The sequence below is a fragment of the Nicotiana attenuata genome, unplaced genomic scaffold (genome assembly GCF_001879085.1).
Source record: "Nicotiana attenuata strain UT unplaced genomic scaffold, NIATTr2, whole genome shotgun sequence".
NCBI classification, from domain to species: domain Eukaryota; kingdom Viridiplantae; phylum Streptophyta; class Magnoliopsida; order Solanales; family Solanaceae; genus Nicotiana; species Nicotiana attenuata.
In genome coordinates, this window is record NW_017670531.1 from 466,303 (window position 1) to 493,348 (window position 27,046).

General features: G+C 35.0%; 1 protein-coding gene across 1 annotated transcript; it reads left to right on the plus strand.

The window, feature by feature from the left end:
• The first annotated feature begins 225 nt into the window (after positions 1 to 225).
• Positions 226 to 26,539, plus strand: LOC109240626. Its single transcript, XM_019407294.1, is given in 25 exon segments — positions 226 to 519; positions 3,279 to 3,409; positions 4,433 to 4,517; positions 4,931 to 4,984; positions 5,364 to 5,455; positions 5,544 to 5,647; positions 7,175 to 7,250; positions 7,426 to 7,879; positions 17,870 to 18,208; positions 18,302 to 18,511; positions 18,664 to 18,762; positions 18,855 to 18,927; positions 19,677 to 19,792; positions 19,889 to 19,987; positions 19,990 to 20,176; positions 20,318 to 20,475; positions 20,562 to 20,686; positions 20,913 to 21,030; positions 21,506 to 21,561; positions 21,706 to 21,799; positions 21,917 to 22,067; positions 22,162 to 22,230; positions 22,315 to 22,418; positions 22,501 to 22,563; positions 26,090 to 26,539. Coding segments are annotated over 25 exon segments (3,138 nt in total). The 5' UTR covers positions 226 to 477; the 3' UTR covers positions 26,129 to 26,539.
• The last annotated feature ends 507 nt before the right edge of the window (positions 26,540 to 27,046 follow it).

The window sequence follows — 27,046 nt, forward strand, 5'->3', positions numbered from 1 at the left end:
ATTTCATAATATCAGTTATAGTTAAAAGAGGAGAAAAATTATACTCAAAGAGCTTTTTGAGACGATAGAATCTTGTATTAATAACGTGAAATAAAATAAGAAAAAATTATAGAGAAAAGAGAGAATTCTTATTGATTTTGGGATAAATTATAATAAAATAAAACTCCTCTATTTATATATAAATATGAATATGAGAAAAATGACTTAGCCACAATAACATGCTATTTTTTCAACCAAATTTATTTTGTTGATAATAAAGTAATTGCAATATTCACTTTAGCTTGCTTGCCAAATCCTCATTCCCAAATTCCAACTGCCACGCCAAAAGACCGCTAAAGTTGAAAGATCACCATTTACTCCCAAATAAGAGCACAACAATCGACAAAATAGAGCGAAAATTTGAACAAAACTAGCTCGGTAAATCGAACAAAAGCTCCGGTTAGACGAAAACTAGCTCTCGGTGGCTTCAAGGGCAACATGTTTGCCAAAATCTTTGAAAAGCTCAATCCTACGCCACCGGTAAATTGCTTTTGTTATTGTGTATTTTGCATATTACTCTGTTTTTTTTTTCATTTTATCACCACCTACTTTACTTTTCCGATCTTTTTTTTTGGGGTGGGGTGGGGGGTGGGGGTGGGGGTGTAAATGCTACAATGACACAATTAGAGGGTGTTTGCCTAAGCTTATAAGCTGGTCAAACTGGCTTATAAGCACTTTTTGGCTTATCAGCGCGTTTGGTAAAATTAAAACTGCTTATAAGTTAAGTGCTTATAAGCCAAAAATAAGCCAAAAGTCATAAGTTGGTCTCCCCCAACTTATTAAATTTCAGCTTATAAACAGTTTAAGTTTGACCAAATATTTACTATTCTATCCCTAAAATACTTCTTTTAAAACAAAACTCTTCGTATACCCAGTTCTTCAGCTGCATATCATTAATTTCAGCACTTTTATCCAAACACGTAAGTAAGTGCTTATTTTTTAAATCAGCTTCAGCACTTAAAAAGTATTTTTCAGCCCTAAATGCTTATCAGCTACTCTAAATCAGCTAAGCCAAACGGCTCTTATTCTATTATGAGTTCTGCTGAATTCGTTCCTTACATCATTTTCAATTAATGTTTGATCTTTGATTCTTATAGATTCTATATTACCATTTATGTATTCTGTCAATCTTGCAGAAATCTGGAATTAAAAAAAGAAAAGAAAAAAAGAAAGAGGAAAATCTGTTTACTTTAAAAGGCATGGAAGAATTATGCATAACTTAATAGTTATTGCTGCAAAAGAAAAGATATACACCTCACCTAAAGAATGATATTAGATGGTATGTCTTAGCATGAATATTGACATAAGAGTATTTGGCGCGAGTTTATATCTGTTATGTTTAGTTCCATAAAATTGTGGATAAGGGTAAGAACTAGAATGATAGAAAAACCTATTGATTTACTTCCCTTAAGTAAAGTGCTTACTAGTTTTGGTTGTTTCAGACGGAAAAGATACATTTCCTTCATAAGAGATATAAACTTGCAATTTTATCACATGATCAAAAACGATTATTAATCATCACCGATTGCAGTGTAACTGATTTTCAGTGCAAAGGCAGGACCAGAGTTGCATTCATTCAGCTCCCAGAAACCCTATATTCATGCCCTTCTCTTCCTTTTTGCTGTAAAAATAAAATCTAAGAGAATTCATTGGACAATGATCTCTGCTCACATTGCAGGAAACATATGAAACATAAAACAGAAGAATTAATATGCCGTGTTTGGCAATCAAGATTGTAAATGCTTTGAACTTGTCACTATGTCTTTGTCGAACTTTTTCAGTCTTTAAACTGAAGACTTGGAATATGAGGTAACATTATCTGTGCCTTGTTTCATGTCCTGTGAAAACGGGGGCTATGGGCTTGGATTTCAGGCTGCAGAAAAGATTAGACAGAAATAAGCAAAAGTATGATTAAAATTTCAGCACTTTTCTTCTTGAGTCAATACCAAATTCTTAGAAGTTTGGTTTGCGATATTGTGAAGGGTAAACTCTATATTAGGTTCAACTAATTGTTTTTCTTGCATCACTCCAATACAAATACAATAGACTGGGACATGGGTTCTACCAAGTAAAATGCAACACAATGTAAGAGCTCCTCCATCGGATTAGATCCTCAATTCTAGCACGGGTACTATATGTAGTCTATCTTCTATCTCTTCCCCGCTCATGAAGGGGGATCAAAGAAAGTTAACTTACTTCTCTCCTGAGTAAATCTCTATTTATGTCGTGGTCGGCCTTCCTACTTGATGCAAGATCAAGAAGGCCAAGAATCGAAGAAACTCAAGAAGTCCAAGAATACATTCAAGATTAGGATTTCTTTTCTTTTAAAACTAGGATTTCTTATTTCTTTTTTCCTAGTAATTTGATTCTTTTTAAAGTAGAATTATATTTATAGTTCTAGTCAAACTAGGATTGTTAGCTGGTACCACATTCATACTAGAATTCTTTATCCTATTTTAGTTAGGATAGGATTTTGTTAACCTTATTCTTGTTCTATTTTAATTAGGATTAATTTTCCTTAATCTCGTCATTTTTACTCATTATAATACCTATTTAAAGGGCTCAATAGGCTGAAAATAAAGATTGGTGATTAGTTTTTCTAAGCTCTTGCTTCAAAAATGTAATTTACTTTTTATTTCATTCTTCTTCCTTTATTCAACACTATGTGCAATCTTGCAGAATTGAGGAATGAGTGAGGTTCTTCTCATCTTACATTCTTCTCACATGAGTTTGAAGAACGCTTTCGCTAGTTTTGTGAAAAACTTTAGCGGGGTGCTTTTGTTTTTCTCTCTTCTTTTTTGTGCTTGAGAGGTGCAAAACTTGAAAGTGCATCACTACTAGAATGCATTCTTAGTTGAAAAGCATTCTGTGAACTAGTTAGGATGGTGGAAGCAAAAAAGAACTTACGTGAATGATGTTTTCTTCTTTGCCTCTTCCCAAAGGCCAAGGAAGAGACTGCATTGAAGATAGAAAACACGGAGAGAAAGAGATGGTAATTCTAAGTTCAGCTTTTGCTGCTTTGCCAGTGCAAGAGATGATATATATTGCTCATTGCTCCAATACATTCATTTTCCTTCTATGAATGCAACATATGATCACGGACAGTTTGATAGTGCACTTAGAAAGTCTCTTCCAGCTTGCATGAACAATACTTGCATAGCATATGACTCAAACCTAGTTGTCTCTATCTGCTGATTTATTGTATTGTGCTTTCAAACTCTCTTACCATATGTTCTCAGCATAGTGCATCCCAAGGAAATGAGAAATTGACAGACCTGGAAGCAACAATTGCTGTTCACTATGGGATTCCATCTACAGCGTCCATTCTGGCATTTGACCCTATTCAACAACTCTTGGCGATCGGAACATTGTGAGTAAAAAGCATATTCTTTTATATGCCTTTGAAGATGCTTATGATGGTGCTTTGTTTAATCTACAAAACCTTTTATTACCCTTTTTTGGTACGGCTGATAAGTAGCAGATAATATAGTGCATTATTTGTCCCCTTTAACAACAAGGTACAGAAGCCTCTCAACTTTGGAAGTAGCTCAATATTTTGAGGAGTTCATCTGTGGGGAGTAATAAGTTCCTTGAGAGAACTTTCAAACAGTATATATATATATATATATATATATATATATATATATATATATATATATATATATAGAGAGAGAGAGAGAGAGAGAGAGAGAGTTTGAACAGAGAAAAGCTGTTATTTTTTGCTAGAAATTTTGTTCGAATCTATCGTTGTCTACTTATTCTTCTTGAGCTTTGTTAATAACTAGAAAGCAAAAAGTATTTGTGGTAGAAATAACTGTCTTTAATAACTAGAGAGCCAAAAGTATTTGTGGTAAAAATTACTTTCTTTGTAAATACTTACTATTATATTAGTAAGTTATCTTATATAATAGCCAAGTGTTCTAGTACTTTGTGTGCATATATGGCATAGATCAAAACTAAACCAAGTTAATAATCAAACCAAAGCACCCAAGTTAGGTAGACCAAATCTGGTATGTATCCCACACTCACACCCAAATCGTTCCAACACTGGTGCGGCAAAATTGTGAAGGATCCGAGCAAATATCATTTGACAATTCTTTCAAGGCTGCAGCATCACCACGTAAAACACATATTAGGACCAATTGTCATAATTTTTCAGGTGACGTGTATAGCATTTTTTTATCGTAGCTGTACGAAGAAGCTGAACTTATACTCCATCATATAAATACATGAAACTTCCTCGATCTCAGAAACATGTCATTTCAGCTTCTGCATTCATGTGTAGCAAGCATGGATGCAGTAGCTTGAAGGAACTGCCATCAACTAGAACTGTCTTATCCTCATTTCTCTGTCCTAGTTCTTGTATACAATTCAATAATCATCATAATTACAGGGATGGAAGAATTAAAGTGATTGGTGGATCTAATGTTGAGGGCCTTCTTTTGTCTCCTAAGCCATTACCATTCAAGAATTTGGAGGTTTGTAATCTGAGCTGCGGGAAGTCTCTCTCTGAGTGTGTGTGTCTGCATATATGTGCTTTTCTGAACTTAGACTGCGAGCATTTGGCAATTCTTCTTGGTTCTGAGGCTCTCAGTTTTGTAGTCAAAATATATGACTGATTTTATTTAGGTTGCCTTTCTGTTTCTTCTTTCTTTCCAAGGGCCGTTTCTCCACAGATTTGCTTATCACTTGTTTATTTGGTTTTGATGTTTTGCATTATCAACTGATGAATTCATTTCTGATTTCATGATAGTTTTGGCAAGCTGATGCTTGACTCTATGCATCCAAATGTTTGATGCTATATATTTTACTACGTGGTGATGGTTAGCATCCACTTCAAAATGTTGGTGTTCTTCTGATATATGTATATGTTTCTCTTACCTCTTTCCAGTTCCTGCAAAACCAAGGATTTTTAGTGGGAATCTCAAATGGAAATGAAATTCAGGTAATTTTACTGCTATGCGATTTAACCTAGTAAAGACTGGTTTCAGAGCTGGCATTATTTGAATCTCTTAGTTCAGTGGTGGAGATGTATAGCAATGTGCATACTTTGACAGAAGCTTTTGATGTGAGAGTGGTAGGCAAGTTAATTCACACACACACATACATATTTATTTGTTTAAGAAGGTAAAATCTTATTCATTCAGGTACCCGGAAACTCTTCTCTCGCATTAATGTGTCTTTGCGGGAGATGGGATTACTGTTAGCCAGCCATGAATCTGCACCACTCTCTTCTCTTCCTTCATCACTGCTTTATTTCTTCCAGATTTTCCATTTGCTGCATTCACATCTCTGTAACAGCGAATTTCCTTTAAAGTTGACAGGTTTGGGATCTAGAAAACAGGAGAATGTCTTGCAGTTTACAGTGGGAGTCCAATATTACTGCATTCTCCATGATCTATGATACTCATTACATGTAAATGGGTAGATATTGTTTTTCAAAGGATTTTTGTTTACCGTACAATTAAGTTTGTGTTTGATACAGGCGATATGTCTGTACACAGGTTTGTGGGTGATGAATATGGTTATCTCTCTGTTCTGAAGTACGAGAGCAGAGAAGGGAGCTTGGAACTGTTACCTTATCACATTCCTCCGAATCTTATAGCTGGTCATGGGATTGCTTTCAGAAATCTGGTATACAGTAGGTGTTAAGAGTCCCACATGGGGCACCTTAGGGATGGGAGGTCTCTTTAAATAGTCTTGGACAATCCTCACCTCATGAGCCAGCTTTTAGGGTTGAGTTAGGCCCAAGGTCCATTTTTTTATCAGTAGGTTTCATATAGTTAGAGGATCGTGGCTTCAACAGAAATTAGTGACTAAATGTTCTCTTAGTTGCATCTTTCTCTGCAGAGAAACTTGAGACGATATGAATTGTGAAACCCTTGTGTTTCTTCTTATTTCATTTCTTCTAGTCTTCCATTCTAGTTTCTATTATGGAAACTTTTAACTAATTTTGACTGAGGGAAAACCTAATGCTAAATCTTTCTTCTTTGACTGAGGGAAAACCTAATGCTAAGTCTTTCTTCTTTTCCTAATGCATTTTCACTGTCATTTTATCTCTTGTTCCAAATGTTCTTTTCTACCCCGTTCTTGTTCTTGGATTTGTCTCTAGTTTTGATTTTCATAGTATCACGGATTGGCATTAGTGAGACCCTGGTTATTGCTCTTGTTATGCTTATAGTTTTTAGGGCAAGCTTACAGTTGATCAATTTGCAGTCAAGAGATTTGATATGAAAATGATTATCTAAACTAGTTGACAATCTTATCTAAGCTCGATTGCATTTGCAGTCACAAAACTGCTATATCATTAAAAAATTTGAACTAGAGGCCAAGCAGTGAAGTTTTGTTTGACATGCAGTTCCATCACTAAGAATATCTGCTATAATTGATTTATGTAGCATCTAGTAAGCCTTAAATTTGGCACATAGATTGATGGTTTGTATAAGAACATTTACATTAACTCTAAAGGCAAAGTAAGCCAAACAGTACACCAGCCTGTTTTTTGGAAATTTCTTTTAGTTTCTACATGCTTTTGAATAACTCAATTGCTTTTTCAATGATGGTTAATATTTTTAGGATTTTTCAGCGCATGCAGCATCAATGAACTTGTGATTTACATGAGAAACATGAATCTTTGGAATGTTAGAGGAAAAGAGTAGGAGGATAACTGATACTCTCTCCGTCCTAATTTATGTGACGGTGTTTTACTGCACACGGAGTTTAAGAAACAAAGGAAAACTTTTGATTGTCGTCTAAAATAAGCCATATATATTTGTGTCGCTATAAATCATCTCATCAAGGGTAAAGTGGAAAGTTTAAAATTAAATTGTTCCGAAATAAGGTAGTATGACATTCTTTTTGGGACTGACTAAAAAGGAAAGAGCACCACATAAATTGGGAAGGAGGGAGTAATTAGAAACTCTTAAGGTCAATACGAGTAAGAAATGCATTTCCGTGAATGTCTTCCCTTTTTCGGCATGTAGGACTAAGTCAGTATCCTGCTCTTTTGGAACTTCCAGTTCTTTTAACATGCAATGTGGTTTTTATCCCCCAAAAGCAAATATACAGATGAATACAATTTCTGTAGACAAATCTTTGTAAATGCTCTTCATGTTGCCATAACCATCTTTTGCAGAAGCTGCTGAGATTTCAATGCCTGATCAACTAGCCATCGTTGGTTTACTTCCCCAACCTAGTTCACTTGGAAATAGGTAAGAGATCATCGAAATTTCTCCCTTATTTTCTGGTTTTCGGTTTTTCATGTTAGAGTTGTCTTCAACATCTACACTATTCTGCTTCTTATCACATATGTGTTCTTCGTATCTTCCTTCAACACTCAAATACTTTTTAGGGTCTCAGCAGTGTTTTTTTTTTTGGTGTCATCAGGGTCCTAATTGCTTATGAGAATGGATTAATTATTCTCTGGGACATTACAGAAGATCGAACTGTTCTTGTTAAAAAGTATAAACAGCTCCATGTGAAGGATGAAATTGTTGTTCATGCTTTAAAAGATGCAAGTGAAGAGAAGTTTCATGTTTCATCAGATAATCAAGAAGGGGAAAAGGAAATAAGCTCACTCTGTTGGTTGTCATCTGATGGGTCAATTTTAGCTGTTGGTTATGTTGATGGAGATATCTTGTTGTGGAACTTATCAGTTCCTGGGAAGAAAAGTTCAGAGGCTGAAGCTTCATCTAGTTATGTCAAGCTGCAACTCTCAGCAGGAGAAAGAAGACTCCCTGTTATTGTTCTGCGTTGGTCTGCTAACAATGCACAGAATGGTTGTGGGGGCCAACTGTTTGTCTACGGTGGTGATGCAATTGGATCAGAGGAGGCCTTGACGGTAAGCACTAATCCTAATTTAGTTTCTCACCTTAGCCTTTTCTTCTATCTCCATCTTAATTCTGTTAGCATTCAGCAAATATGACATTTATAGAACTTGAGACATGCAGAACCAAAGCTTATTTTGCTCTTGATGATTTTGCTATGACAAATACTCCTTCTCCTTTTATCTCATTTGGTCTGCTGAATCTAATTGAACAAGAGCACAGTAATCCTTGTTTATATGTTACATGCTGTTTAAAATCTTGTGGTCCATCCTATCTGACAGTTCTAGAACTTCATAGTCGATATCTGAGATCTATTTTGTGTTCTGAAGCAGTTAGTTTCATGTAGTACAGCTTTGATGTCTGTTCTTTTTCTCTTTTGTTCTCTCTGAAGTTCCTCATGTTGAGATTTCTTTTTTCAAGTCAAGTATCCTCCTTATGTGATGTTCAGGCTTAGTTGAAGTACCTTCCTGTATAGTTAATTGAGAGTTGTTTAACTGGAATACAGTCAAAACTAGGCTTCTGGATTGGGTCTCACCACCCAAGTTACTAAAAGCACAAGATGAATTTTATTTCTCTTGAGAGACGGTAGCTATTTTTTTCTTCCCTTATAAGTGATGCTAACTATTATTTATGTATATACTAGCCGAATAATCAGTCTTTTTAGTGCTTTAGCGTTTTGACTCTTTTAATCTCATTACATATGTGCCTTGCACTCAATAGATAATTCCAGCATATAGAGGATAATTTTCTCTTTGTTTTCCTTTTATTTGGGAAGAACTTCCTAAACTCAGAAGGCATGATATATAAACTTCCTCAAAGTTATAGATTTAGCAGGCATATAGAATTCCATAAGAAGCAGAATTACTAGTCATGAATCACAAAACAAAATAAAAAAAGGGAAAAGGAGAAAAATACAATACAAAACAGTAAATACCACTTTTGGCAAATAGAAAGAGAACACTTGCAACAAATAAACATCAAACATTCTTGATAGCCCCAAAAAAAAAAAGGGATCAGTATTCTCCAAATGATAATGATAATACTATTATGAAGTTTATTGATATTAAAAATGGAACTTAGTTAAGAATAAAAGTTATCGTACCCTAGAAAATTGACTCTATAATTACCTTTGAAAAAAATGGAAAACTAGACAAAAGAAGGATCAGAACTATCAAAGAATATTTTGGATGATTAGCTTTTCAAAAGTTATTTGATAAGATAAACACAATAGAATGGGTTAATTTTCATATTTTATGGATTCTAGTAACAAGTATTTAACTTATAAAATATATTTTATCATTTTGCTTCAATATGCTATATTAAGCTAAATTTATATGTTTGTCCCCTATTATGCTATTACATTTTAGATTACTAGTCTCTCTGCACGTGCGTTGCACGTGTATTTCTCATTTCTTACAGAATATATACATACATTCAAAAAGTATTTGATTTAGTTGTAAACTACAGCAAATATCAACATTGTAGATTAACCATAAGAACCTTTTTTTTTGGTTTTAAAGATAAACATATATTAATATTAAGTATTGCATACAGAGGGCGGATGCCTATACTGCATCCTATTACATGCTAATGCATTAGTAGTGCGTGCCAAAGTATTATACAAGCCACTATTAAAACTACTATCAACTGCATCACTATTACAATACCCATTTACAGCATTATAGTTATCTGAGTGAGGCCTGAAGTGTTCCAAAACATGTCCTTGCACTGCACTCCTTTCTTGTTCAAAAACTGACCATGCAAAGTCCGGGCTGTCTTCCAAAATACGTACCGCTGAGTTAATGTCAAAATTGCATCCTACCTTTGCTAGTTTATCTGCTACCCTATTCTGCTCTCTGTACGCATGCAGTACTACCGGCTTACCTAACCTGTCCAGGAAGTACCTGCAGTCAGTAGTCAAATTGTCAAATGAGACATTGTTAGAATAGAGTAGTGTTATAATGTCTTGTGAATCCACTTCCACCTCCAGTGGAACAAGGTAATGTGAGTAAGCTAACTGGAGTCCCTGCAATAAAGCATGTAATTCAGCTGAAGTTGATGAATCCCTTGGGACTGCTGCTGCAAAGCCCAACATCCATTCAGCTTTTGAATTTCGTATTAGACCACCAATACCAGCTTTATTTGCTGTATGTGCTCCATCAGTGTTGAGTTTATAGAAAAATTCTTTAGGAGGTTTCCATTTCAGATTTTTGTTGCCTTTTTTTAACACAAGTATGTTGATTAGCTACTAGGTATGTAAATTCTGTTGCTTGCTGAGTTGTTAATTTAGTAAAAGCCGTGGACGTAATATGTTGTAGCAATTGTTATTACGTGCCAGCCAAATATTCCATAAGCTTAGTGGCAAGTATGTAGCTGGATTCATTTGGTAAGGAAAATGAAGATCCTTACAAGTTATGAGGTCGTGTACCCAGTTAAAAGAGTTTATGTAGGGTAACTTTTGATTAATGAAATGAAGCATACCCAATGGTTTGTGGTGTCTTAAAAATCCTCCAAGCTAGACTTGCTAATAAAGCATGGTTCTTTAGATGCAATTTTTGAATTCCTAAGCCTCCTGCTTCCTTTGGTCTGGTAATTTCATTCCATCTAACAATGTCTAGTTTCTTTTTTTCTGAAGTTGTACCCCATAAGAAATTACGTTGATATTGATCTATTTTATTAACTATGTGAGCCGGAATGTGAATATACTGCATGACATGATTAGATAACTGGTTTAGAGTAGATTTTATTAAAGTGGCTCTTCCTGCCAATGTCAGAAACCTAGATTTCCATCCTGCTAGTTTATTTTTGAAATTATCAAGGAGGAACTGGAAATCTGCATTTTTGGGTCTTGTTTGGAACATAGGAAATCTCAAGTATTTACCAAAAGAGGTTCCTTCTTTAATGTTGAAGGAAGTAATAACAAAATCTTTATCATAGGAACTACAATTTTTAGAGAAGAAGAGTTTTGATTTTCAAAATTTATTTTTTGCCCGGAATCTTTGGAAAAATTATTCAAAACATCAATGATTGCATGACAGCTTTTAGCAGTAATCTTAGAGAAAAGTATAATATCATCTGCGAAGAAGAGGTGAGAGAGAAGTGGACCTTTGTTAGACAGTCGAATAGGTTGCCATTTTAAATAGTCAACTGATAGGGAGATGTTTCGTGAAAATAATTCCATGCACATAATAAACAAGTAGGGTGAAAGTGGATCTCCTTGACGAATACCTCTTGTAGGTGTAAAGTACTGAGTTTTTGAACCATTAATTAATATAGAAATTGAAGTTGTTGTAACACAAGACATGATTAAGGAAATCATAGAGGGAGGTATGTTAAAGTAAAACAAAGCACGTCTTATAAAAGACCATTCTAACATGTCAAATGCTTTTTCTAAATCAAGTTTTAATAACATTGAAGGATATTTGCCTTTCATTTTCGCAAGGTAATTTAATGATTCTTGAACTATTATAGCATTATCACAAGCTCTTTTGCCTTGTTGGAAACTAGTTTGTGTAGGACCTATAATTTTTCTAATGATTGGCTTAAGTCTATTAACTATTATCTTAGTAATAAGCTTGTATATAGTATTGCAAAGGCTAATAGGTCTAAATTGATGAATTTTTTGTAGGATGCTTTACCTTAGGGACAAGGCATAGAAGGGTTTTATTAAGTTCTGGAGGAATTATTTTTGAGCAGAAAATATCATGACAAAATGAACCAACTTTATCACCTACATCCGTCCAGAATTTTTGGTAGAAAAATGGGTGTAACCCATCTGGACCTGGTGCTTTGTAAGCCTTAAAACTGTTCAATGCAGATATAATCTCATCTTGATGGAGAGGTGAATCAAGACTAAGAATATCATTAGAAGAGATCTCGCAATTGTAAGTATTCATTATCAATTTTTCTGAAATTAATTGATCAGTTTGGAAAAGGTCATTGAAACAATTATTAATTAAACTATGTATTTCATTAGTGGTAGTTACCCAGTTGCCTACATTATCTTGTAAAGCATTAATTCTATTTCTATGATGAGGACCCCATCATGTGGGTTCCTCATGATGATATTCACATGAAAACTCATCATGCTATCTGCATGGATTTTGAGGAAACTTAGTATCAGAAGTAAGCAATGTTACTGTAGCATGCATGGCTGGTATTGTTTTGTTTTGAGTTGGATCCAACGTGTACAGAGTATGAAGGGGTCCTTCTGGGTTGTTTGAGTTTGATTGGGTTGAGGATGTAAATAGATGCTTACATGGCAAGTATTCATGAGGTGGCTTGTAATCCTGAGATAACGTGTTATAACCAACTAGAGGTGGTGATTTTGGTTCATGTCCTGTGAAAACGTAGAAATAGAATTAATGCTTTACAAGATAATGTAGGCAACTGGGTAACTACCACTAATGAAATACATGGTTTAATTAATAATTGTTTCAATGACCTTTTCCAAACTGATCAATTAATTTCGGAAAAATTGATAATGAATACTTACAATTGCGAGATCTCTTCTAATGATATTCTTAGTCTTGATTCACCTCTCCATCAAGATGAGATTATATTTGCATTGAACAGTTTTAAGGCTTACAAAGCACCAGGTCCAGATGGGTTACACCCATTTTTCTACCAAAAATTCTGGACGGATGTAGGTGATAAAGTTGGTTCATTTTGTCATGATATTTTCTGCTCAAAAATAATTCCTCCAGAACTTAATAAAACCCTTCTATGCCTTGTCCCTAAGGTATAGCATCCTACAAAAATTCATCAATTTAGACCTATTAGCCTTTGCAATACTTATACAAGCTTATTACTAAGATAATAGTTAATAGACTTGAGCCAATCATTAGAAAAATTATAGGTCCTACACAAACTAGTTTCCAACAAGGCAAAAGAGCTTGTGATAATGCTATAATAGTTCAAGAATCATTAAATTACCTTGCGAAAATGAAAGGCAAATATCCTTCAATGTTATTAAAACTTGATTTAGAAAAAGCATTTGACATGTTAGAATGGTCTTTTATAAGACGTGCTTTGTTTTACTTTAACATACCTCCCTCTATGATTTCCTTAATCATGTCTTGTGTTACAACAACTTCAATTTCTATATTAATTAATGGTTCAAAAACTCAGTACTTTACACCTACAAGAGGTATTCGTCAAGGAGATCCACTTTCACCCTACTTGTTTATTATGTGCATGGAATTATTTTCACGAAACATCTCCCTATCAGTTGACTATTTAAAATGGCAACCTATTCGACTGTCTAACAAAGGTCCACTTCTCTCTCACCTTTCTTCGCAGATGATATTATACTTTTCTCTAAGATTACTGCTAAAAGCTGTCATGCAATCATTGATGTTTTGAATAATTTTTCCAAAGATTCCGGGCAAAAAATAAATTTTGAAAATCAAAACTCTTCTTCTCTAAAAATTGTAGCTCCTATGATTAAGATTTTGTTATTACTTCCTTCAACATTAAAGAAGGAACCTCTTTTGGTAAATACTTGAGATTTCCTATGTTCCAAACAAGACCCAAAAATGCAGATTTCCAGTTCCTCCTTGATAATTTCAAAAATAAACTAGCAGGATGGAAATCTAGGTTTCTGACATTGGCAGGAAGAGCCACTTTAATAAAATCTACTCTAAACCAGTTACCTAATCATATCATTCACATTCCGGCTCACATAGTTAATAAAATGGATCAATATCAACGTAATTTCTTATAGGGTACAACTTCAGAAAAAATGAAACTACACCTTGTTAGATGGAATGAAATTACCAGACCAAAGCAAGCATGAGGCTTAGGAATTCAAAAATTGCGTCTAAAGAACCATGCTTTATTAGCAAGTCTAGCTTGGAGGATTTTTAAGACACCACAAACCATGTGGGCTAACATCCTTCTGAACAAATATCTTAATACTTCTAGGCATAAAATGGAACTCATATTAAGTTTTGGGAAGACCCATGGGTTGGCCTGGCACAGCAATCAGATCAAAATTTGATTAATAAAATGAAGCATACCCAATTCCTGCCAAAATATTTTTGCGTTTGTGCAGTCAAGGAATAAGTGCCTAATAGTTTCGTCCTCTTGATGGCAGAATTGACAAGTAGCATCTTGAATTAAATTGATATGTCTAAGGTATTCTTTGGTAGGTAGTCGTTTTTTATGAAGAAGCCAAATGAACCTTTTGATTTTGGGTTGTACAAGAAGTTTCCATATCCAGTTGTATTTTGTAGAACTGTTAGTTGATTCATCAAGTTGTGCTTCTAATATACTATACATAGATTTAGTTGTGAAATGACCTGTTGGAGTTAAACCCCAGAATATGTTGTCTACCTTGTTATTATATTTTGATAGATAAGTAAACTTCGGTATATCTCATTTTGAAATTTGAATGCTCTAGTAGACGATGCAACAAGCAACACTCTTTGATAAACCTTTTTTTTTATCTTCGACCATAACAATATCAATTGCGCCTTAGTATGATTGTCTTCTCAAGGTTGATTGCTCTTTTCTGAAATATTCTAGCCTCGCTTTTCTATTTTAATGTACATGCCCATGCACAAAATGTTCAGCTTCATCATATACACTAATAAGTAATATTTATACATTGTTAAGTGTTAAGAGTTCAAATATGACTGGTGATTATGAAAGGTTGAATTGCATAATGCATCCTTTTTTATCTACTAAAATAAAAATTAGGTAATCAAGATAAAATTAAGAAAAAGGGTCCAAATGTACCCATGTACTATTCAAAATTACTCGATGTCTTATGTTAATAAGATCTTAGAGCTTGATATCTTCCTCGGATGACCATGGCCCTTTTTTCACATTAACATTATCACAACAATGAGCTCTTCTTTCTCTTTCCAATTTACTAAATAGAACTTAGATAAATGGAACTTAAATTTAATAATGAAACATTTATAAGATGCGGAAACAAATTAAGATATGACTTAAATAAAGAGGAGATTGAAAATAACTGATAAATTCATCAAATTGTTGCTTTGTCCCTCTAGTTTCCTGAAAAGATAGAGATGTAGTAAAAATATATTACCACAATTTGTAGGAAGTAATATTGCCAATATGTAATTTCATGAATGCAATAAAATAAAAGTATGCAGTAGAATGACGACTTACATAGATGTTGGTAAATATATGTGTGATTTCATTTTTCTCAATATATATAGGATCTTGTCTGCAAGAGCAAGAAGCAGATAATAGCACAGTTATAAAAGTAAAATAGAACTCTTTAGCTGCAATTAGACTCAAAATTTTAAATAGAATAAAGGCGCATAGACTACAACATGAGCAAAGTGAAAAAACTATTCTATCATAATAGCCGCAAAACTTTAAGAATATACACCAAATAATTCATAAAAAACATGCCTATTTTCTTGATAACGAATAAAAAAAAGTAGTTCATTCTTCAACATATCAATGCCATGCGTAATAGGATTATTTTATGCTAAGAGTAGATGCTATAAGTATCTGAAATAATGTTATAAAACATGATTCTTGGAAGTTCTTACTCACATGGTTTAAAATTTAAATACTTCTTATGATTAAAATTGTGATGTTGTAATGGAAATTGAAATTCTTTTGTATATATGCTTATTGTATGTTCTTACGTGCTTATTTGTGCGTGTTTGTTTGTTTCTATTTTTTTCTTCAGGATTTTAGACTAATTTGCTTTGTGTTTGGTAATGGATTAAGGGGACACTTAAGTTGATACATAAGAAAACAAGAATCAAATTTTATTTAGTCCTTTCTTCTACGTTTTAATGGTCGTTAGTAATATCTCAAGTAGTATTCTTGGTCTTCAAATACTCTATGTCTTTCTGGGAATTTTTTTATAAATCTATTAAGAATCCATGCAAACTTTCAGCCTTCGACTTGGAAGTTATGTATCAGAAATTGTGCGCATATCAGAAAATTAGTAGACAAAGCAACATGAGAAGTCTGTACATATATGAAGTTTTCCGATGTGTAAATAGAAGCGAACTTACATGTCGATTTTAGCAGAGATGGATATCGCTGACAATGGAGGAAATAGGTGGAGGAAATAGTAATAGCACCGGAAAAAAATACAAGTGATAAAAACTGTGAAAAAAAATAAGTATGGAAAGAAGATAAGAGTTAGATGAGGGAAGGATAAGAGGGCAAACCTGCGTTAATAGAGAAGATGGCAAAGTGAGGGAGAATGGCCATCGGAGATATTGGGTTTTAAAGACAAGAAAATAAAACGGTGACGACTCTTCAGGGCTCTACAAACAGGCATTTGTAGGCGGAGGAACAGGCATTGTCTGTTGGCGTTTCTCCCTTCTGATTTCACCCTAACAATCCAAACCTTTATTGTTAAAGTTCATGTGAATTAAGAGCTCAAGAAAAACGGAAAAGAGAGAAACATTTTCCTTGATAATTATGATGAGAGTCGTTTTGGGAGTAATAATTGAAGGAAAATACGAATGGCTTCAACCTTTAAGCCTAATTGGATTCATTGAATTTATTTAATGAAGCATTAAAGTACTACATCATCAACCGGCTAACTTCTACTAATATAATCAAGATATTATTTATTGAAGGTTTTTTTTCAAGGATAAAATAGTAACTCAGATTATAAAGGATATTATCGTACTTTAACTTTGAAGGTAGGAGCTTCCTACTTTTAGTATAATATGATAATTAGTAAAACTAAATGTAAAATAGAAGTCCAAATGTGTTGGTCCATTAGTGTGTCGCAATGATGATTGAAGGTGTTAAAAGGTGATGAGATATACCTAAAATCACATGGAAGAAAGTTGTCGTTTAAGGACCTACAATCTCTTAGTCTTAGAATCAATGCAAATTTATTGAAAAGAGTCCACGTGGAAGTAGAAGATCTATATTGGCAATATCAACAAGTTAGAATTAAGCTTAGTCATATTGCTATGCTTGCAACACCAAGGGTGTGGCCTAGTGGTCAATCAAGTGGGTGAGAACCATGAGGTCTAAGGTTCAAATCCTAGCGGATGCAAAAAACACTAGGTGATTTCTTCTCATCTATCCAAGCCTTGGTGGATAGAGTTACCTGGTACATGTTGCTAGTGGGAGGTGGGAGGTGGCAGGTATCCCGTAGAATTAGTCGAGGCGCGTGCAAGCTGGCCCAGATACCACAGTTATCAAAAAAAAAAAAAAAAATTCTATGCTTGCAGTAGCATAGCTTAGTTGAGTGTTAGTTTGGGTGTAGTTAGTTGACTGTTACTGCAATGGGGCTGTCCAGATGCAGTACTTTTTTTTTCTTCTGTACAGATTGCTATTGGTCATAAATTCTTTATTCACCCAAAAAAAAAAAATGCTTGCAATAGAGGGAGGGAGGGAGGGAGGGAGCATCATGGCATGGTTTAAATTATAAATGAATTTGTACTTTCTACAAACTTGTAGGCTCTAATTAATTGTTAATTTTGGAAAGTTAGCATGTTAAATTGGTTAAAAAGTACAACATTACAAGAATGCGGGCTACACGTTTGGCTTTTCTTGAACGAATTTGATGATCCAGTGGTACGCCCTCTTGATAGTCGCCCGATTGTTGTTCCAATTCGGTGATTAATTTATGTGACCAGCGAGGTATTTTTTTACTGATTTCTTTTATTCCAATCGATTTTTTTCCAGATGTTGTCCCATTAGGATCAATTGCATTAAATACAAATTTTACAAATTTAGTTCTTTTTCTGAATTCACTCTTCCCTGTTCTTGGTCTGAAAATAAAGAAAGGTCTTTCCAATAGTTTCCATTGCTAAAAAATTGAATCATATGGAATTTTAAGCTTTCCCGCATTCTTGTAGAACCATATTTTAGCCTAGGTTTTCTACTTTTGGTATACTGCTTGTATACATGGATTTTCTCAACATTAATAAAATTACTTACCTTCTCAAACAAAAAAACATGAGATATATGATCTTTTGTGGTATCTAATTTGATGTGTGCCTACATTTATGCCAATCTTTTTCTTTGTGTTAGGCAAGGTCTTGAATCTTGATTGGTCCTCTGGGATAGCGGCACTGAAATGTGTTGAAAGAGTAGACCTTGGACTTGATGGATCTTTTGCAGATGCCATTGTAGTTTCAAATGCTAATGGAACAGGAATTTATGATGCTTCTTCCTTGTTTGTGTTGACAAATCCAGGGCAATTGCACTTTTATGACAAGACAAGCTTGTCTGCTTTAAAATCTAACCCAAAGAAGAAGCATGCAGATTTTGCTGTTAAGTGTCCTACAGTTGTACCTACCCTTAAACCACGTATAACTGTGGCAAACCTATATCCAGTGGATAGGAAATGGAATTCCTCAAGGACTACTTCAGAGGTACTGGATGCTTTCTAATTTAGATCATTCAATGCAAATCCGTTATCATGTCTTTTAATAATCTTCTTCAACTAATATTACTTGTTTCTTTAGGAAGTTATGAATGCACAACTCCATCCAGCTCATGGTGTGACTGAACAGGAAATTAAAATGCCTCTAAGTGGTAGTATTGCCGGACAACTTCCTCTTACTGAGGATGATGGAATAGAGAGAATACTTGTTGCTGGCTATCTGGATGGATCTGTCCGTTTGTGGAATGCAACATTTCCAGTCTTTTCACTTATAGCTATTCTGGAAACTCAGGTCCTTGCATTTTGTATTTATTCGACTCTTAACTGATAAGCAACTGCCTTGATGTGTTCTCATATTCACCTATATAATCATAGAAATAGTCTCTAGTTTCATTGGCATGTCGATATTTACCGAGAGATAACATGTCAAAGTGTGATGGCCAGGCGGATGGCATTCAAGACACTGGTCCTAGAACAGCAATATCTGCTTTGGATTGCTCCTCCACTGCTTTAACTCTTGCCATTGGCCACCAATGTGGCCAGGTAACATCTATCATGTTTTCAGATGGCTGCATCTTTTAAAAAACTGGTAACACCATCTGTGCATAACTTACTGATACTTTTCTTTTGTGTAGGTTCGTGTTTATAGCCTCATGGGGCAGTCTAAGACAACTAGCTTGAACTTGGTTCCAGATACTGAACAGGATGGTATGCCTTTATGTTCTTAAACTCTTCTGTAACTTATGTTATTTTGAAGTAATCTTCTAAACCGTAGATAGATACTGGTCTGACATGGGTGGGAAGTCTGAAATTCATCATTTATTAGGAGCCTCCAGGAGAACAATCATCACTTTTCTGTTTTAAGTTCTAATTCTGCTAGGTGGTATTGACAATAGATCGGGAGGACAGGCATGAGAAGAGAAAGTTGTTTTCTAAAAATTAGTCAATACAAAGAAGCTCTTATATAGGAGTAGTTAGACTCAAATGTGGTACACAATTGATCAGAGAGGAGTGGCATGAGTAGAGAAACTTGTTTTTTTTCCTGATTAAACTCAATTATAATAGCCCACGAACCATTGGCGGTTGAACTTGAAAGGGGTTCGCCGTGAAGCTTAGCTTAGGAAAATCCCGCATCGGAATGGAGGTGAATGTTAGGGACCATATAAGTGGGTTCTGGAATTTAACTGTTGAGGTGCCTTTGGGTAAAGCCTAAGGGGACAAAACTTTGAGGCCCCAAAGGTTGGGCAGAGTGAGCAGTACCTTGGTAGTTAGGCCTGGGCCATGACAAGTAGTATTTCCTTTTTATTTTACATTCTTAGCGGAAGGGATTCGTGAGTCCATGAGTGATGAAACAAATTTCTCTTTTTATCAAGTTCATGTCATTACACATTTTCACTCTTATAGACAACCATCTCGTTCTGCATCATTATGGTGATCCGTATCTAGTTCATTTTCAGTTCAGTACTGTCAAGGTGATACTGGCTTTCAGTTTTCCCTCGTAAAATCTCCAGTAAGCATCCTAAAATTTGTAGCTGTGGGTTCCAGACTTGTCGCAGGATTTGAAAGCGGCCAGGTATCAATCCAAGCAGTATTCCTTTGATCATTACTAATTGTAATGGCAGATACTTTGGAAATCTATCAGATGTTCATGTTTGTGTTTTCCTGTCAGGTTGCCATGCTTGATATTAGTTCATCATCAGCCTTGTTCGTTACGGGTTGTTTATCCAGCTCAAGTTCCGGAATCACTTCTGTGGCTGTGAAATATTAGCTGATGCTCGTGAAGACACTGAGGACCACTGTGAAGAGGGAACAACAAATGCACATCAGAAAGAGGTTATTTCAGTATTAACCAGAGATGCAGAAGTGGTTTTGCTCGATGGCTCCACTGGCAATAAAATTAGCTCTCAAGCAAAACACACAAAGGAAATGTCAACTGCTATATCTCTGTATATTTTAGGCAAGCATGACTTTTCATTTTTAATCAATTAATCTCTATGAAAACTCTTATGAAGAGGAAATTGTAACTAGGTTCTTATTTAAATTCTTATCAATGAAGAAAAAGTTATTAGCTTCTTAAAAGATTTTTTGTTGTATGTAGATGACATCACCTCTGTCTCCGAAGAGTTGCAAAAGCATTCTTCAATTCTAGACAGTGCTGTGCAGCCTGAAGATTTAAGACAGAAATGTATGGATTCACAAATTTTACTTTGTTGTCAGGATGGCTTGCATTTGTTCTCTTTAAGTTCTATAATTCAGGTGCCTTTCTTTTACCATTCGCTTCTGCAGTGTTTCCTGTTAATTTCCTAAATTCACTAGTTTGTAATAAGATTATGTAATTATAGGGTGGTGTCAACCCTATTCGTGAAGTTAAACCTGCTAAACCGTGTTCTTGGACTTCCATTCTTAAGAATGATGCTGAAAAATATGGACTGGTTTTAGTATATCAGAGTGGAGCAGTTGAAATAAGGTAAAAAGATTTATTTGCGTCTCTCTTTTTGTACTCTTCTCATGCATGCTTGAGCAGTAGGATGAACATCACTGGCTTACAGACGTTTCCTGACTGTATGCTTTTTGTTGATGATTTTATTTTATCCTGAGATTACCGATTATTTTGAGATTCATTTGTCATTGTTCGAGTATTTTGATGTATGTGTGTGGAAAACATATGATTAATCTGCATCAACTCTTGCCAGATCCTTGCCGGATCTTAATGTCTTGGGAGAATCCTCATTAATGTCTATATTTAGATGGAATTCCAAGATAAACATGGACAAGACCATAAGTTCTCCTGGTAAAGGGATGATTTCACTGGTTGGTATTGTCTTCACTCTTTTTCTCCCTTCCACTTTAAAGATAGACTACTTGTTTGTATTCATGATACTGCTTGCTATTTACATTAGGACCCATTTCAATGTCTATAACATTTCCTTAGTATACTGCGACTCTATATTACGATGAAACCAATAGAACTGCTTATGATTGCTTCCTGTGCCAACGTTCCAGATTATAGTTAGGACAGGACTACTTCTGACTCTCACCATAATGCTTCTACTCAGTTTGTGATGGTTGTAAATACTTTCCAGAAAATTGTGACTGGTTAACAGTGTATTACAATGTTTTAATGTGTCGAGCAATTAAGAAAAGATCTTGGAAGAATGAGGCACGATAACTAGGTACAATCTAAGGGGTTATCCATAGGCTGCTAAGGGCTCATTATTGACTTCACTCTTGATTGTGTTTTCTTTTCAAACACTAATATTTTGCTAATTGTTCTTTCAATTTGTAGGTGAATGGGTCTGAATTTGCTATTTTATCACTGTTGGCCTTCGGAAATGATTTCAGGTCTGTCACTCATTTACATTCCATCTTGCATGTAATCCCGCAATCCTAAAACATTCAGCCCTGCTGCCAGGGGAAGATCAAAAGAGACACACATTTATGAGCTTTCTGTTTATGATATGAGGGATAACAATGACCTATTTATAGGATTCCGGAAGCTTTACCCTCGCTGCATAATAAATCTCTCGCAGCTGCTGCAGATGATGCTGTCGGTACATTCCAACATCAAAAGAAGAAACAGGTTCTTACAGTGTGATGTCAGGCTTCTATTCTTTGTATTTTGCTAGACCTCTTATGGAAGATAGTTTTCTGCTTTTTCTATAATGCTACCGCCGGTATTTTTGGTGGCATCATGAAGGGGTTGAAAGGATTTAAAGGACAGCAGGCTGCTGATCACAGTAACGCTCGAGATTCTCTTGTTACTCATCTGGAAAACATATTCTCTAGATTTCCATTCTCAGACCCTACAAATGTAATGGATGACCTTGGAAGCCTGGAACTGAAGTTAGGTAGTTTTCCTAGCCCTACTATGCGCCTTCTTGAAAAAGGTTATGGTCCACTAGTACAGATTGATCCTTAACTGTCTGTGTTCGTTACTTACAGATGATATTGAAATTGATGAACCTGTTCATGTTACTTCATCATCTCTCAGCAGTGATGATGTCAGAATAGGTATTTCCTATTGCTACACGGTAAATAGAATCTTTTTCCTTCGTATACCCTTAATGAATCTGTTGTTTTACTCCACTTATCCAGAAAAGGAGACCGATAGAGATATGTTATTGGAAGGTGGTACTAGTGATGCCAAGCCACGGCAAAGGACTCGTGAAGAAATGATTGCTAAATATAGAAACAAGGGGGTAATATTATCCTACAAATACATCTCACAATGAGTAACTGTGTGTGGGCATTTGCATTTACTGACTTGCTCATTACTTGTAGGATGCTGCCTCTGCTGCAGCGGAGGCAAAGGATAAGCTTCTTGAGCGCCAGGAGAAGCTCGAGGTATGTCTATTTAAAGCATGTTTTAACCTTTATCCTGCAATATTCATATGCATATTTTGTAATGTTCTTCTTCTTGTAAATTGCACAAATTTCTTTTGTAATTTATCTTTTCATTTACTTAATTTTCTATTTTGAAGTAAAGTGGTGGTTATTTCCACGAAATGACATTGAAAGAAGTCGTTTAAGAGATGCTAACTTGTCGCATGTCAAAATCATGAGCCTAGACACCTATATTAGTTTGTGGCATTGTTAGATCACAACAATCTTCCTCTTAATTTTATTTGGATGGTTGGCTAGAAGCTTCAGTGGGTTGACTGAACCTCATGAAAGACTCCCCCCTTGCCACATGAAATTATTCTCATTATTTGATGGAAATGAATTGATTCAACTACACCATTTATCTCCTGCATAATTTGTTTCATCTTAAGCTCGAAGAAAGACCATGCTTTTTCTTGGATCATATAGTGGCTTTGAATTTAGCGACTGTACACTACTCTGAAAACAATAACACCAGTGCCTTTCTGTCTCAGCATAGTTTCAATATTTTGTTCACATTACAATGTCGATAAGAACTTCCTTTGATGAAATCATAGTGTTGGGTTACCTTGAGTTTTAGAAAATGTTTCTCCAAGGAAGATATTTTACAACAAAAGGGGAAAATGACGTCCGTTAACTATCCCTCTACAAACATCTGACTCTTTTTCCATATCACTTGCTTCAATCAACACTTAGACATTTTTATCAACTTTAATGCTCAAAATTACTATCAGAACACTATTGTCGTATCCTGCGGTACATCTTGTTAGTTACCGTTTTTACTTACTTTTATGCTTAATCACGGGTAATGGTAAAGTTGGCTCCATGTGACTTATAGGTCACGGGTTCGAGATGCAGAAGTAGGTATTAATACTTGCATTAGGGTAAGCTATCACCCCTAGGGGTGTGGCCCTTCCCCGGACTCTGTATAAATGTGGGATGCTTTGTGCATCGGCTGCCCTTTTTTTTATATGCTTAGTCAAACACTAAAAAAGATTCAGAAAATGAATTTTCAAGTTAGAACCCTTTTTTACATAGGTGCCTTTAACGTTTAACTTTCTTCGGTCTTTGTGAGCACGTGATTTTTGCCACGCTTAAATTGCTCCTATAAATTCATTAGAATTAGAATTTTCTTTTATTATTTGAATTTTTAGGAATTAATTGCATGATTTTGTGTCTTGTTTACATTTTGTGTGCATTTTTAGTTGCTATAATTCATAAAAAAATACAAAAATAGCACATTTGCATTTAGGATTTAATTTTATATTTTTTTTAGACTAATTAGTAATTAGGCTTGTACAAAATATAAAAATCATAAAGAAACTTTAATTTGTTTTGATTGATTTTAATTTTAGTTTTAGGTTTATTAATTTCCTTAAAGTGATATTAGTTTAATTGTAGTTTAATTAGGTAGGTTGAATTAATTTTTAGGTTTAATTTTGTTTGGTTTTTAAAGTTGAAACAATAAGTAAATAAAAGATAAATGAAAAGAATTAAAAGAAAAGAGATACAAATCAGGCTGGCCTGATATTGGGCCAGTGCTAAATAGCAGCCCAAATTGGACCAAAACCCCTCCCCAAATCCGGTCGAATTCAGGCCCAAATGATTACACCCGGTCCAGCACCTTAAATCCTCAAACGACGTCGTTTCGTGGGATTAGATCAGGACCGTCGAGGTTTCTTGATCGGACGGTCCTAAAGCTAGGGTGTCTAAGTATAAAAGTGTCCAAACGTGTCCCCTACCCCCTTTAACCTCCCGTCTCTCACCCCCCAAACCCTAGAGAAACCCTAGCCGCCATTGACTCCCTCACGTCTCTGCCGCCCTCCGCCCTAACGCCGCCGGTCGGAAATCGCCGCCACCGGCGGCCGGCGTCCTTTTCCGCCCAAAATTACACCTCAATCTCTCCTCGTCTTCCTCTTTCCATATTCGGTATTGGTTTTCTTCGAATCATAGCCAAAAAGCTCAAATATTGAATCTAAATTTTCCGGCCAAAACCTTACCTTGTCCAAACGGCCCCAAATTCATACCCTACACTCCCCTAACCCTCCTCATCCCTAATCCCTAACCAAAATCACTCGAATCTAAGCGAAACTGGGCGGATTTTAAATCTAGGGTTCCTGGGTTTCGAGTTTGTTTTGGAAATTTTCAAAAGGCGATTGATTTCTAGTTAATATTATAGGCCTATTCTCGACAGAATAGACATATAATATTAACTGAAAACCAATTTCGAAGGGAATTTCTTGTAGAGTCCAAAAATCTGTAAGTGTCTCTTCTCACTTCTATTATTCTTTTCTTTTCTTTTTGTTTTCATTAGTTAATTCGTGCTTTTGTTGTTAGTTAGCTTGTTTTCTGTGTCATTTCTGATTTTAGTTAATTCTGATCTGATTTGTGTTTTATTTCTGTTAGTTTTAATGTTCAAATATCGGGTTAATTAGTTCAAGAGATTACTTGTTAGTTCAATAGGATTTTTCGTTAGTTTTGATTCAATTTCAACATGTCTGCTCTTTTCCAGGTAATAATCTGCTCGTTTCAATCCTTAGGTTTAATAGTCTGATTAAGTAATTGTTATTTAGTTTTGTTTTCTGATTGTTAAGTTTTAGTTTTGTTGGTTGGTTGCAGCCGATTTAGATTCACTAGGATTAATCATAGTTAAACTTTAACTAAAATGAAGGGGTTGTTTGGGTTAGTAATTCTAAGGGGTGGTCAAGGGTAATTTGGGCATGGGAAAGGGCTGGTTTATTAAGACATAGTAATTTTAGAACTTAAGCAAGGGTAGTTTAGGTTTTTCATAGCTAAAAGAATATCGTAGGGCCTTCTAGAAGGGGGCCTAAGTGTAAGTTTTCTGCATTTTAATGCACTAACTTGGGTAACAAGGCATAAAATCAGGGTCTAATAGCCAATTTCTGAAATAAAAAGGGAAAAATAGGAAAATGCTTCCAGAACATTCTGTCCCACTCCTTGCCTATAAAAGGCACCTCTAATGCCTTCTTTTACAAGTTTTAGAAGTCTGAAAATTCCCAAATCCCTGCCAGCTTTAACTTCCCCTTAAAAATCCCCTTCCTCAAGTCGGAAATTCAAATTTGAACTTCAACACTTAAAAGGTTCAAATCTGAAATCATATAGCTGTAGAAATCTTCACTTTAGATCTTAATTTCTGCCCAAAAAACAACAAAAACTTCAAAAAAATTCAAAAAAAAAAAAAAAAACTGTTACATTGAAAACCTTAGTTTAATTTCTATTTTAGTTTGTTGACTTACATCTTCTAGTTCATTGTTTGGTTGCTGAAATCATCTAAGCATTCCTGGGTTCAATCTCAAGTTGATTTGGGTGCATTTAAGCTATTTTGCTTGGTTCATTAACTGCAAAGGATCCTGTGCCATTTGACATCATTTCTAGCATTATAACATCACTCCGAGCCTCTGATTTCTACCGCTGAACTGCTGCGACCTTGCTGACAATCCGTTGACCTTTGTTTTGCCCCAATTTCCAGGTACATATTCGAGTTTTGATGTGTTGTAGCTTGGATTGAAAAATGGAATAAAATGCTCCTTCATCTGCTCCAAAGTCTGTTTTTGGGATGCTATGTAGCATTAGCTAAATAGATAGGAGCTGATATAGACTTAGTTACTTTATAATCATAGACTGTTATATAGGACTGTTTGTGTATAATTTGGACTGCTGTTCGTATTAATTGTTATTGTTAAACATTAGCATAAGTGCAGAAATTAAGGTCAGGTATTCGTGTGGAGTTAATAATTGAGGGCGTCCAAGTAGTTTACCATGTTCCATTTTTTATAATGCATCTCATCTACTGTTGCAATTAAATAGGGATGGATATATAGGAGTGCTGGAATTGGATATACGGACTGGATATATATATAAATGGGACTGGACTCGAACTGGAATAAGTCATAATTCGAGTTCCATATTGCTTATTCAATAGTATTGGCTTTGACATGTTCAATTTTAGCAGGATCAACATTAAACTAGTTCTGATTTTAACATTAAATTTCAGCATGTTCAGCATATTCAATTATTTTCAGAAAGTAGTCACAATTTCTGCATAAAAATTTTCTTTGTTAAAATTTATAAGGTTTGAAATTTTCTTTAAGTTGAGTTTAAGTTGAATTGGGCTATTAAGAGGCCCAAACATGGCAAATGCTGAAAATTGGCCTATATAAATCAATTCCATATATAACTAGGCCTTGGGCCAATTTCCAGAAGCCCAATGCAAGCTCCCTTCGCAGACTGCTATTGCCATAGACCTGGGCCAACTTCTCAAGGCCCAAAAAATCGCTAGAAGTCAAAAAAAAAAAACTCTTTTAAAATTATGTTAGGAATAGAGGATTAATTTGCAAATATAAATTTGGGTTTCGAGTTAGGTGGCGGGTTCAAATTAAGAGGGTCCTCCCTTTTGTTTGAATTCGGACTTGAATTCGAGGCTCGA